The sequence below is a fragment of the Alosa pseudoharengus genome, unplaced genomic scaffold (genome assembly GCF_046254945.1).
Source record: "Alosa pseudoharengus isolate Yale_2024_CS ecotype anadromous, Long Island Sound unplaced genomic scaffold, YU_APseudo_1.1 YU_APseudo_1.1_scf_3, whole genome shotgun sequence".
In the NCBI taxonomy this organism is placed as follows: domain Eukaryota; kingdom Metazoa; phylum Chordata; class Actinopteri; order Clupeiformes; family Clupeidae; genus Alosa; species Alosa pseudoharengus.
Genome location: NW_027468718.1, coordinates 47305213 through 47318099, shown reverse-complemented (window position 1 = coordinate 47318099; position 12887 = coordinate 47305213). Strand labels below are relative to the sequence as shown.

At 42.1% G+C, this 12887-nt stretch overlaps 1 protein-coding gene across 3 annotated transcripts in view; it reads right to left on the bottom strand.

Annotated features, from left to right (window-relative positions):
* raph1a (Ras association (RalGDS/AF-6) and pleckstrin homology domains 1a) overlaps window positions 1-12887 on the bottom strand; it is a 170507-nt gene that overhangs the window by 48876 nt on the left and 108744 nt on the right. For all 3 annotated transcript variants that reach the window (XM_076264494.1, XM_076264496.1, XM_076264495.1), the window contains one exon: window positions 10972-11131. In XM_076264494.1, coding sequence (XP_076120609.1) covers window positions 10972-11131 — 160 coding nt within the window. The remainder of the gene's footprint in view (window positions 1-10971; window positions 11132-12887) is intronic.

The following is a 12887-nucleotide window of genomic DNA, read 5'->3' as shown; positions in this document are numbered from 1 at the left end:
CACCACTAGTGCATTTTAATTCTAAGCACAACTGCAGCTACAGGCCAAAAGGCATGTTTCTTAATTACAGCGCCCCCTAGAGGTCAAAGGTCACCAGATTTCTTGAGCGTCCCCCTGATTGGGTCCTGAGTCCATGTACTTAGTTTGGTTATGATAGATCAATGGGTTGCTGAGATATGAGCTCACTTCCTGTTTGGCGGCTTCGCCACAAATTTCGATTGGCTGTTACGCGCGAACGGTTTTAGTTCCGGAGACAAAAAGCAATGCATTAATGAGGCATGGTGTGTAGATGATATCTTTGAAGTTTGGTGTCGATCGGACAAAATTTGTGACCTCTGATACATTTTAAGTGATTTTGATGAAATCCAAAATGGCGGAAAATCCATCATGGCGGAAAATGACGTCATAGGGTGCGTTGAACTCGGCATGGTCCAAGGATTCCAGCAATACCTCATTTTTGAAAATCGGACTGACGGGTCAAAAGTTACGTGCGTGAACGCATGTCCAACTTTGGCCTGTTGGTGGCGCTAGAGTGCTTGAGGTGCCATCATGAAACTTGGTGATATTAATCATGGGACAGTCCCTAATCAGTGTGCCAAATTTCACAACTTTTTACCAGACGGATCTATGGGCTGCCATAGACTTCAATGGCAGAGGAAAGATGTTGAATAATAATAAGAAATCCTACAAACACAATGGGTGCCTTCGCAGCTTCGCTGCTTGGCCCCCAATAATAAGAACAAATAGAAACACAATGGGTGCCTTCGCAGCTTCGCTGCTTGGCCCCCAAATAGAAAAACAATGGGTGCCTTCGCAGCTTCGCTGCTTGGCCCCCAATAATAAATATAGCCGCAAGCGGCGATGGCGGGCCCGAGCACCTGCGGGCCGCAACCCGTGACATGTCGGAATCCAACAAAGCACCGACGTGGTGCGTTTGTGAAATGTACATATTTGATGCGTGTGCTATTTGTTTTTGTATTTTATTTTCTGCCACATTTACTCGCTTGGCCAGGTGGGGGCGTAATGCAAGGCAGGCCCATTGGGTGTCATCATAATCATAATATATATTAACCTGAGAAATTTCAGACCATTCATTTTAAGCAAAGAACATTTCTGATACACTTTTTGGTTGGCCAGATGGTGGCGCTATGTTAGGCATGAAAATTACACATGTGAATATCATCACAATAATGATATCCAAAATGTTTGTAAACTTTCAGATCAATCACTTAAGGCATTGTCCATTCTGGCACATTTACTGCTTGACCAGGTGGTGGCGCTATGCCAGGCAGGCCCATTGGGTGTCTGGATATCATCATAATCATAATGTCTATTAACCTGAAAAGTTTCAGACCATTTATTCAAAGCCTAGAGCATTTCTGGCACATTTCCTGCTTGGCCAGAAGGTGGTGCTATGCTAGGCCTGTGAATTACGCATGTGAATATCATCACAATAATGATATCCAATATTTTCTAAAGTTTCAGATCAATCACTTAAGGCATTGTCCATTTCTGGCACATTTCCTGCTTGGCCAGGTGGTGGCGCTATGCCAGGCAGGCCCATTGGGTGTCTGGATATCATCATAATCATGATATCTATTAACCTGAGAAGTTTCAGACCATTCATTCAATGCACTGTGATTTATGACACATTTCCTGTTTATGTGGTGAGATATTAAAATCATATCAAATATATTACAACATTCAAAAATTCATTCACAATTTAACATCAGCGACATCTTGGCATAATGTTTGCCAAATTTCAAATTAATCTGACAAACCGTCTAGGAGGAGTATGTTCAAATTGATCGATCATGTGACATCAGTATAATTGTCATTCTTTCTGTTGCCAGTTGGTGGCGCTATGCCAAACATGCATTATGGGCATGTGAATATTATCATTAACATGGTCTTTAATGACCTGTGAAATTTAAAACATTTCAAGCCATGCATTGTGAATTATGACACATTTATTGTTCATGTGGAAGGGTATTAAAATTAATAATTTCGCCATTTCGTCAAATTACAACATATCAAAAAAAGGCTTCACAATTTATAATCAGGAACATCTCGGCGTCATGTATACCAACTTTGACATGAATCGGATCAACCGTCTAGGAGGAGTATGTTAAAATTGATCATGTCCACAACGCACAAAATCTCAATTACCTCACTTCCTGTGGGCGTGGCTAATGACATGTTAATACAAAAGTTGTTTGGTTTTGGGAGTTACATTGGCCAGGAACTCCATAGCGCCCCCTTATGTCACTGTGACTTGTGGTTGGCATATAGTTTTAGATACACACACCAAATTTGGTGAGTGTATCTAAAACTATATGCCAACCACAAGTCACAGTGACATAAGGGGGCGCTATGGAGTTCCTGGCCAACGCCCGGTGCCAAGCTTTTATCCATGTCTATTCACTGTATCACTTGATGTGTGTGCCAAATTTCATGCGTTTTCACCCATGGGAAGCACCTCTTTTGGGATCACAATTCAGCACATATTTCATCACATTAGTCTGCACAAAATCCCAAATATCTCACTTCCTGTTGGGCGTGGCTAATGCATTGTACATAGGAATTTGTTCATCTTGGAGAGATACAGACACCTACCAAATTTGGTGTGTGTAGCTGAAATTATATGCCAACCACGGGATCAGTCACCTAAGGAGGCGTAAGGGGGCGCTAGCGAGTCCCTGGGCCATGCCCGGGGCCTAGCTTTTGTACCTAGCTGCTTTGTGTGACACCTTATGTGTGTGTCAAATTTCAAGACTTTTCGTTTATGTTAACCACCTCAAAATATATGCCAACCACGAGATCAGTCACCTAAGGGGGCGCTAGCGAGACCCTGGGCCACGCCCGGAGTCAAACTCTTGTACATAACTGCGATGCGAGACACTTGACGTGTGTGCCACATTTCAAGAGTTTTCGACAATGTTAACCACTTCAAAAACAGGAAAGCAAAAAAGTAGAATAATGAATAATAATAATAATAATAATCCTTACAAAAACAATAGGGCCTTGCGCCCTTCGGTGCTCGGGCCCTAAATATAGCCGCAAGCGGCAATGGCGGGCCCGAGCACCTGCGGGCCGCAACCCATGACATGTCGGAATCCAACAAAGAACTGACGTGGTGCATTTGTGAAATGTACATATTTGATGTGTGTGCTACTTGTTTTTGTATTTTATTTTCTGCCACATGTACTTGCTTGGCCAGGTGGGGGCGCAATGCAAGGCAGGCCCATTGGGTGTCATCATAATCATAGTATATATTAACCTGAGAAATTTCAGACCATTCATTTTAAGCAAAGAACATTTCTGATACACTTTTTGGTTGGCCAGATGGTGGCGCTATGTTAGGCATGCAAATTACACATGTGAAGATCATCACAATAATGATATCCAATTTTTTTGTAAACTTTCAGATCAATCACTTAAGGCATTGTCCATTTTCTGGCACATTTCCTGCTTGACCAGGTGGTGGCGCTATGCCAGGCCGGCCCATTGGGTGTCTGGATATCATCATAATTATAATATCTATTAACATTAGAAGTTTCAGACCATTTATTCAAAGCATAGAGCATTTCTGGCACATTTCCTGCTCGGCCAGAAGGTGGCGCTATGCTAGGCCTGTGAATTACGCATGTGAATATCATCACAATAATGATATCCAATATTTTATAACGTTTCAGATCAATCACTTAAGGCATTGTCCATTTCTGGCAAATTTCCTGCTTGGCCAGGTGGTGGCGCTATGCCAGGCAGGCCCATTGGGTGTCTGGATATCATCATAATCATGATATCTATTTACCTGAGAAGTTTCAGACCATTCATTCAATGCACTGTGATTTATGACACATTTCCTTTTTATGTGGTGAGATATTAAAATCATATCAAATATATTACAACATTCAAAAATCCATTCACAATTTAACATCAGCGACATCTTGGCATAATGTTTGCCAAATTTCAAATGAATCTGACAAACCGTCTTGGAGGAGTATGTTCAAATTGATCATGTGACATCAGTATAATTGTCATTCTTTCTGTTGCCAGTTGGTGGCGCTATGCCAAACATGCATTATGGGCATGTGAATATTATCATTAACATGGTCTTTAATGACCTGTGAAATTTAAAACATTTCAAGCCATGCATGGTGAATTATGACACATTTATTGTTTATGTGGAAGGGTATTAAAATTAATAATTTCGCCATTTCGTCAAATTACAACATATCAAAAAACAACTTCACAATTTATAATCAGGAACATCTCGGCATCATGTATACCAACTTTGACATGAATCGGAGCAACCGTCTAGGAGGAGTACGTTAAAATTGATCATGTCCACAACGCACAAAATCTCAATTACCTCACTTCCTGTGGGCGTGGCTAATGGCATGTTAATACAAAAGTTGTTTGTTTTTGGGAGTTACATACACCCACCAAATTTGGTGTGTGTATCTAAAAATATATGCCAACCACAAGTCACTGTGACGTAAGGGGGCGCTATGGAGTTCCTGGGCAACGCCCGGTGCCAAGCTTTTATCCCTGTCTATTCACTGTACCACTTGATGTGTGTGCTAAATTTCATGCGTTTTCGACTATGTTAACCACCTCAAAATATTTGCCAACCACGAGATCAGTCACCTAAGGAGGCGCTAGCGAGTCCCTGGGCCACGCCCGGGGTCAAGCTCTTGTACCTAACTGCGATGCATGACACCTGACGTGTGTGCCAAATTTCAAGAGGTTTCGACCATGTTAACCACGTCAAAAACAGGAAAGCAAAAAAGTGAAATAACAATAATAATAATAATAATAAATAATAATCCTTACAAAAACAATAGGGCCTTGCGCCCTTCGGGTGCTCGGGCCCTAATAATAATAATAATAATAATAATCCTTACAAAAACAATAGGGCCTTGCGCCCTTCGGTGCTCGGGCCCTAATAATAAATATAGCCGCAAGCGGCAATGGCGGGCCGGAGCACCTGTGGGCCGCAACCCGTGAAATGTTCGGAATCCAACAAAGCAGCGACGTGGTGCGTTTGTGAAATGTACATATTTGATGTGTGTGCTATTTGTTTTTGTGTTTTATTTTCTGCCACATTTACTCGCTTGGCCAGGTGGGGGCGTAATGCAAGGCAGGCACATTGGGTGTCATCATAGTCATAATATATATTAACCTGAGAAATTTCAGACCATTCATTTTAAGCAAAGAACATTTCTGATACACTTTTTGGTTGGCCAGATGGTGGCGCTATGTTAGGCATGCAAATTACACATGTGAATATCATCACAATAATGATATCCAATTTTTTTGTAAACTTTCAGATCAATCACTTAAGGCATTGTCCATTTTCTGGCACATTTCCTGCTTGACCAGGTGGTGGCGCTATGCCAGGCAGGCCCATTGGGTGTCTGGATATCATCATAATCATGATATCTATTAACTTGAGAAGTTTCAGACCATTTATTCAAAGCATAGAGCATTTCTGGCACATTTCCTTCTTGGCCAGAAGGTGGCGCTATGCTAGGCCGGTGAATTACGCATGTGAATATCATCACAATAATGATATCCAATATTTTATAAAGTTTCAGATCAATCACTTAAGGCATTGTCCATTTCTGGCACATTTCCTGCTTGGCCAGGTGGTGGCGCTATGCCAGGCAGGCCCATTGGATGTCTGGATATCATCATAATCATGATATCTATTAACCTGAGAAGTTTCAGACCATTCATTCAATGCACTGTGATTTATGACACATTTCCTGTTTATGTGGTGAGATATTAAAAGCATATCAAATATATTACAACATTCAAAAATCCATTCACAATTTAACATCAACGACATCTTGGCATAATGTTTGCCAAATTTCAAATGAATCTGACAAACCGTCTAGGAGGAGTATGTTCAAATTGATCATGTGACATCAGTATAATTGTCATTCTTTCTGTTGCCAGTTGGTGGCGCTATGCCAAACATGCATTATGGGCATGTGAATATTATCATTAACATGGTCTTCAATGACCTGTGAAATTTAAAACATTTCAAGCCATGCATGGTGAATTATGACACAATTATTGCTTATGTGGAAGGGTATTAAAATTAATAATTTTGCCATTTCGTCAAATTACAACATATCAAAAAAAAACTTCACAATTTATAATCAGGAACATCTCGGCGTCATGGATACCAACTTTGACATGAATCGGATCAACCGTCTAGGAGGAGTACGTTAAAATTGATCGATCATGTCCACAACGCACAAAATCTCAATTACCTCACTTCCTGTGGGCGTGGCTAATGGCATGTTAATACAAAAGTTGTTTGTTTTTGGGAGTTACATACACCCACCAAATTTGGTGTGTGTATCTAAAACTATATGCCAACCACAAGTCACAGTGACGTAAGGGGGCGCTATGGAGTTCCTGGGCAACGCCCAGTGCCAAGCTTTTATCCCTGTCTATTCACTGTACCACTTGATGTGTGTGCCAAATTTCATGCGTTTTCACCCATGGGAAGCACCTCTTTTGGGATCACGATTCAGCACATATTTTATCACATATTAATCTGCACAAAATCCCAAATACCTCACTTCCTGTTGGGCGTGGCTAATGCATTGTGCATAGGAAAGTTGTTCATCTTGGGGAGATACAGACACCTACCAAATTTGGTGTGTGTAGCTGAAAGTATATGCCTACCACGGGATCAGTCACCTAAGGGGGCGTAAGGGGGCGCTAGCGAGTCCCTGGGCCATACCCGGGGCCAAGCTTTTTTACCTAGCTGCTTTGTGTGACACCTGATGTGTGTGCCAAATTTCAAGACTTTTCGATTATGTTAACCACCTCAAAATATTTGCCAACCACGGGATCAGTCACCTAAGGGGGCGCTAGCGAGTCCCTGGGCCACGTCCGGGGTCAAGCTCTTGTACCTAATTGCGATGCGTGACCCCTGACGTGTGTGCGAAATTTCAAGAGTTTTCGACCATGTTAACCACCTCAAAAACAGGAAAGCAAAAAAGTGAAATAACAATAATAATAATAATCCTTACAAAAACAATAGGGCCTTGCGCCCTTTCGGTGCTCGGGCCCTAATAATAATAATAATAATAAATATAGCCGCAAGCGGCAATGGCGGGCCCGAGCACCTGCGGGCCACAACCCGTGACATGTCAGAATCCAACAAAGCACCGATGTGGTGAGTTTTTGAAATGTACATATTTGATGCGTGTGCTATTTGTTTTTGTATTTTATTTTCTGCCACATTTACTCGCTTGGCCAGGTCGGGGCTTAATGCAAGGCAGGCCCATTGGGTGTCATCATTCATAATCATAATATATATTAACCTGAGAAATTTCAGACCATTCATTTTAAGCAAAGAACATTTCTGATACACTTTTTGGTTTGCCAGATGGTGGCGCTATGTTAGGCATTGAAATTACACATGTGAATATCATCACAATAATGATATCCAAAATGTTTGTAAACTTTCAGATCAATCACTTAAGGTGTTGTCCATTTTTGGCACATTTCCTGCTTGACCAGGTGGTGGCGCTATGCCAGGCAGGCCCATTGGGTGTCTGGATATCATCATAATCATAATATCTATTAACCTGAGAAGTTTCAGACCATTTATTCAAAGCATAGAGCATTTCTGGCACATTTCCTGCTTGGCCAGATGGTGGCGCTATGCTAGGCCTGTGAATTACGCATGTCAATATCATCACAATAATGATATCCAATATTTTATAAAGTTTCAGATCAATCACTTAAGGCATTTTCCATTTCTGGCACATTTCCTGCTTGGCCAGGTGGTGGCGCTATGCCAGGCAGGCCCATTGGGTGTCTGGATATCATCATAATCATAATATCTATTAACCTGAGAAGTTTCAGACCATTTATTCAAAGCATAGAGTATTTCTGGCACATTTCCTGCTTGGCCAGATGGTGGCGCTATGCTAGGCCTGTGAATTACGCATGTGAATATCATCACAATAATGATATCCAATATTTTATAAAGTTTCAGATCAATCACTTAAGGCATTTTCCATTTCTGGCACATTTCCTGCTTGGCCAGGTGGTGGCGCTATGCCAGGCAGGCCCATTGGGTGTCTGAATATCATCATAATCATTATATCTATTAACCTGAGAAGTTTCAGACCATTCATTCAATGAACTGTGATTTATGACACATTTCCTCTTCATGTGGTGAGATATTAAAATCATATCAAATATATAACATATCAAAAATACCTTCACAATTTAACATCAGCGACATCTTGGCATAATGTTTGCCAAATTTCACATGAATCTGACAAACCGTCTAGGAGCAGTATGTTAAAATTGATCATGTGACATCAGTGTAATTGTCATTCTTTCTGTTGCCAGTTGGTGGCGCTATGCCAAACATGAATTATGGGCATGTAAATATTATCATTAACATGGTCTTCAATGACCTGTGAAATTTAAAACATTTCAAGCCATGCATGGTGAATTATGACACATTTATTGCTTATGTGGAAGGGTATTAAAATTAATAATTTCGCCATTTCGTCAAATTACAACATATCAAAAAAAGGCTTCACAATTTATAATCAGGAACATCTCGGCGTCATGTATACCAACTTTGACATGAATCGGATCAATCGTCTAGGAGGAGTACGTTAAAATTGATCATGTCCACAATGCACAAAATCTCAATTACCTCACTTCCTGTGGGCGTGGCTAATGGCATGTTAATACAAAAGTTGTATGTTTTTGGGAGTTACATACACCCACCAAATTTGGTGTGTGTATCTAAAACTATATGCCAACCACAAGTCACAGTGACATAAGGGGGCGCTATGGAGTTGCTGGGCAACGCCCAGTGCCAGGCTTTTATCCCTGTCTATTCACTGTATCACTAGATGTGTGTGCCAAATTTCAAGACTTTTCGATTATGTTAACCACCTCAAAATATTTGCCAACCACGGGATCAGTCACCTAAGGGGGCGCTAGCGAGTCCCTGGGCCACGCCCTGGGTCAAGCTCTTGTACCTAACTGCGATGTGTGACACCTGACGTGTGTGCCAAATTTCAAGAGTTTTCGACCATGTTAACCACCTCAAAAACAGGACAGCAAAAAAGTAGAATAACAATAATAATAAAAATAATAATCCTTACAAAAACAATAGGGCCTTGCGCCCTTCGGTGCTCGGGCCCTAATAATAATTCTTACAAAAACAATAGGGCCTTGCGCCCTTCGGTGCTCGGGCCCTAAATATAGCCGCAAGCGGCAATGGTGGGCCCGAGCACCTGCGGGCCGCAACCCGTGACATGTCGGAATCCAACAAAGCACCGACGTGGTGCGTTTGTGAAATGTACATATTTGATGCGTGTGCTATTTGTTTTTGTATTTGATTTTCTGCCACATGTACTTGCTTAGCCAGGTGGGGGCGCAATGCAAGGCAGGCCCATTGGGTGTCATTATAATCATAATATATATTAACCTGAGAAATTTCAGACCATTCATTTTAAGCAAAGAACATTTCTGATACACTTTTTGGTTGGCCAGATGGTGGCGCTATGATAGGCATGGAAATTACACATGTGAATATCATCACAATAATGATATCCACATTTTTTGTAAACTTTCAGATCAATCACTTAAGGCATTGTCCATTTTCTGGCATATTTCCTGCTTGACCAGGTGGTGGCGCTATGCCAGGCAGGCCCATTGGGTGTCTGGATATCATCATAATCATAATATCTATTAACCTGAAAAGTTTCAGACCATTTATTCAAAGCATAGAGCATTTCTGGCACATTTCCTGCTTGGCCAGATGGTGGCGCTATGCTAGGCCTGTGAATTACGCATGTGAATATCATCACAATAATGATATCCAATATTTTATAAAGTTTCAGATCAATCACTTAAGGCATTGTCCATTTCTGGCACATTTCCTGCTTGGCCAGGTGGTGGCGCTATGCCAGGCAGGCCCATTGGGTGTCTGGATATCATCATAATCATGATATCTATTAACCTGAGAAGTTTCAGACCATTCATTCAATGCACTGTGATTTATGACACATTTCCTGTTTATGTGGTGAGATATTAAAATCATATCAAATATATTACAACATTCAAAAATCCATTCACAATTTAACATCAGCGACATCTTGGCATAATGTTTGCCAAATTTCACATGAATCTGGAGGGCGTTTTACCGACTGTTTTTGGAATTTTTCTTCTTTTTTTTGCCCTCACAGTCTGTTCTGCTGCCGTCTGATCAGAATAACAGCCAGACTAACCAGGGCAGTGAGGTGAGCCACAAACCAGCCAGTCAGTTAGCAAGCTAACTGTTAGCACCACACACACCCACACACCCACACACACACCCACACACACACACACACACAAGATGAGTACTGGCTCATGTGCTTATGTTCTTATGGTGGGATCCTGTGGTCCTCCAGCCTGTGGGGGAGATGGCTGTGGAGACGCAGGCTAATAGCTCGTTTAAAAGGAGCAGCCTAAGCCCTGGCACGCTTGAGGGGATAGAGAGAGAGGAGGCCCAGGAGAGGAGGCCACAGATGAAGGATGGAACTACATTCTGGGTTCTATTTCTGTGCTCAGAACATTCCGGAAGGTTCCATACCAGTTCTGCCTCTTCTGGTAGTTTAAAGCAGAAGCAGAATCAGAACTTCCACTACCTCATTTGTGTGTGGGTCTGTGTGTGTGTGTGTGTGTGTGTGTGTGTGTGTGTGTGTGTGTGTGTGTGCGTGTGTATCTATCTATCTATGAATGGCTCGGCACTGTTTGATAGGACCCCAGTGAGTGGGCAGACAGAAGTGTGTGTGTGTGTGTGTGTGTGTGTGTGTGGGCAGACAGAAGTGTGTGTGTGTGTGTGTGTGTGTGTGTGTGTGTGTGTGTGAGTGGGCAGACAGAAGTGTGTGTGTCCACTCCTCTGCTGTGTCCTGCACTTACCCATCTGTAGTTCGTTGATGGTCTCCACCAGGGCCCAGTCGGGGCTGTATCCGCAGTGGGACTTGTCCAGCAGGCTGTCCAGCACCTGCCGCGCCGTCTGCCGCTCGTCCACCATCATGGTCTTGGAGCTCTCGTCCGACAGGTGCACCCGGATCACCAGCTATAGAGGAGGTGGGGGTGGGAGGAGGAGGTGGGGGTGGGATGAAGAGGAGAAAAGAAGGGAGAGGGTAAGAGCGATTAGTAGAGAAGGAGAGGAGGAGGAGGAGGAGAGGAGATAAAAAATAGTTTATTTCACACATAGTAGCCTTACAGTCATACACCCTCAACACACACATCGTAGCCTTACAGTCATACACCCTCAACACACACATCGTAGCCTTACAGTCATACACCCTCAACACACACATCGTAGCCTTACAGTCATACACCCTCAACACACACATCGTAGCCTTACAGTCATACACCCTCAACACACACATAGTAGCCTTACAGTCATACACCCTCAACACACACATCGTAGCCTTACAGTCATACACCCTCAACACACACATCAGGTTTCAATGAATACTTGAGATGGACACAGAGCTTTAGCATGTGAATGAGAATGACAACATATAACCAACATATAACCAACATATAACTAACCTATAATAAATATTATTCTACAGTATACAACATACTACACAAATCAAATTATATGATTTACTAATAGCCCAATGGCCATAACCAAATGAAATGTAACATATTATATATGAGATATAATAATACATACACCATTATATTTACTAATAGCCCAATGGCCATAACCAAATGAAATGTAACATATTATATATGAGATATAATGAATTGAAAATAGATTAATATTGAAATATATATAAGATATAATACATTGAGCATAGATTAGTACTGAAATGTGAAATTTAAAGCAGAATTAGGTCAGTGGGTTTAAGTAGGTCAAAGGCTACGCAGCCTAGCATGTTTCTTTAGCCGATCCCCGAGCCTCAGAGATCCTCTACAGAAACACATCAAAGGCTCAGAGCGCCTCATAAGACATGCCACGCCTGTGTTAGTCTGGGAAAGGCTCAGAGCGCCTCATAAAAAGTCGCCTAGCAACGGGGACGCTGGCTGCTCAAGCCGCTCCGTCTGACTTGTTTTTATTCAGATTTTTTAATATTTACAATTTTATTCACGATTATTTTTCTTAATTTTTGTACATTCGTTTAGTTTAGCTGTACAGTTACAGATAGCCTTTTTATTTCATTATATATTTTGTTTTTCCCCGTCTCTGAACGTACCTGCACTGTGTTTCGCCTGGTGATCAGCTGTTTTTTCTGCCGATTGCCATCAGCGAGGTGACTGGTCGTCTGCACTGCTGGGGGGTCACTTCGAGGCCAACTCCCTTGCTGCCACTATCTGGACTGTGAATAGTTTGTCTATTGCCCTGAAGAGTTGACGTTAGGCTAGCTGCTACTTCACTGCTTTTGGATTTGCTGCTTGTGTGGTGGAAGCTGCACTCGCTTGCTAGTGTCTCTCTCCCTTTACATCCTATGCTGGGTTCCTAGTCGGTTGACTGTCCAGCTGCTGGGTATAGTCGATTGACTGACCAGTGGGGAGATTGAGGCTTCGTGCTAGCTGGACGGACGTTAGGTGACTGCAAGTGCACCGATAACGTAGCCTAACTCAGACTCAGATCCTTCCATTCTAAAAAACTTTCGTCCAATCTCTAAATTGGCCTTTATCTCCAAAATTCTGGAAAAAGTGGTCTTGATGCAACTTTCTGAAGTTTTAAAGGGCAATAGCATCCTGGAGAAATTTCAGTCAGGTTTTCGTCCTATGCATAGCACTGAAACTGCTCTTATCAGGGTAACCAATAATCTACTAATGGCAGCTGATTCTGGTGAGCACTCTGTTTTGGT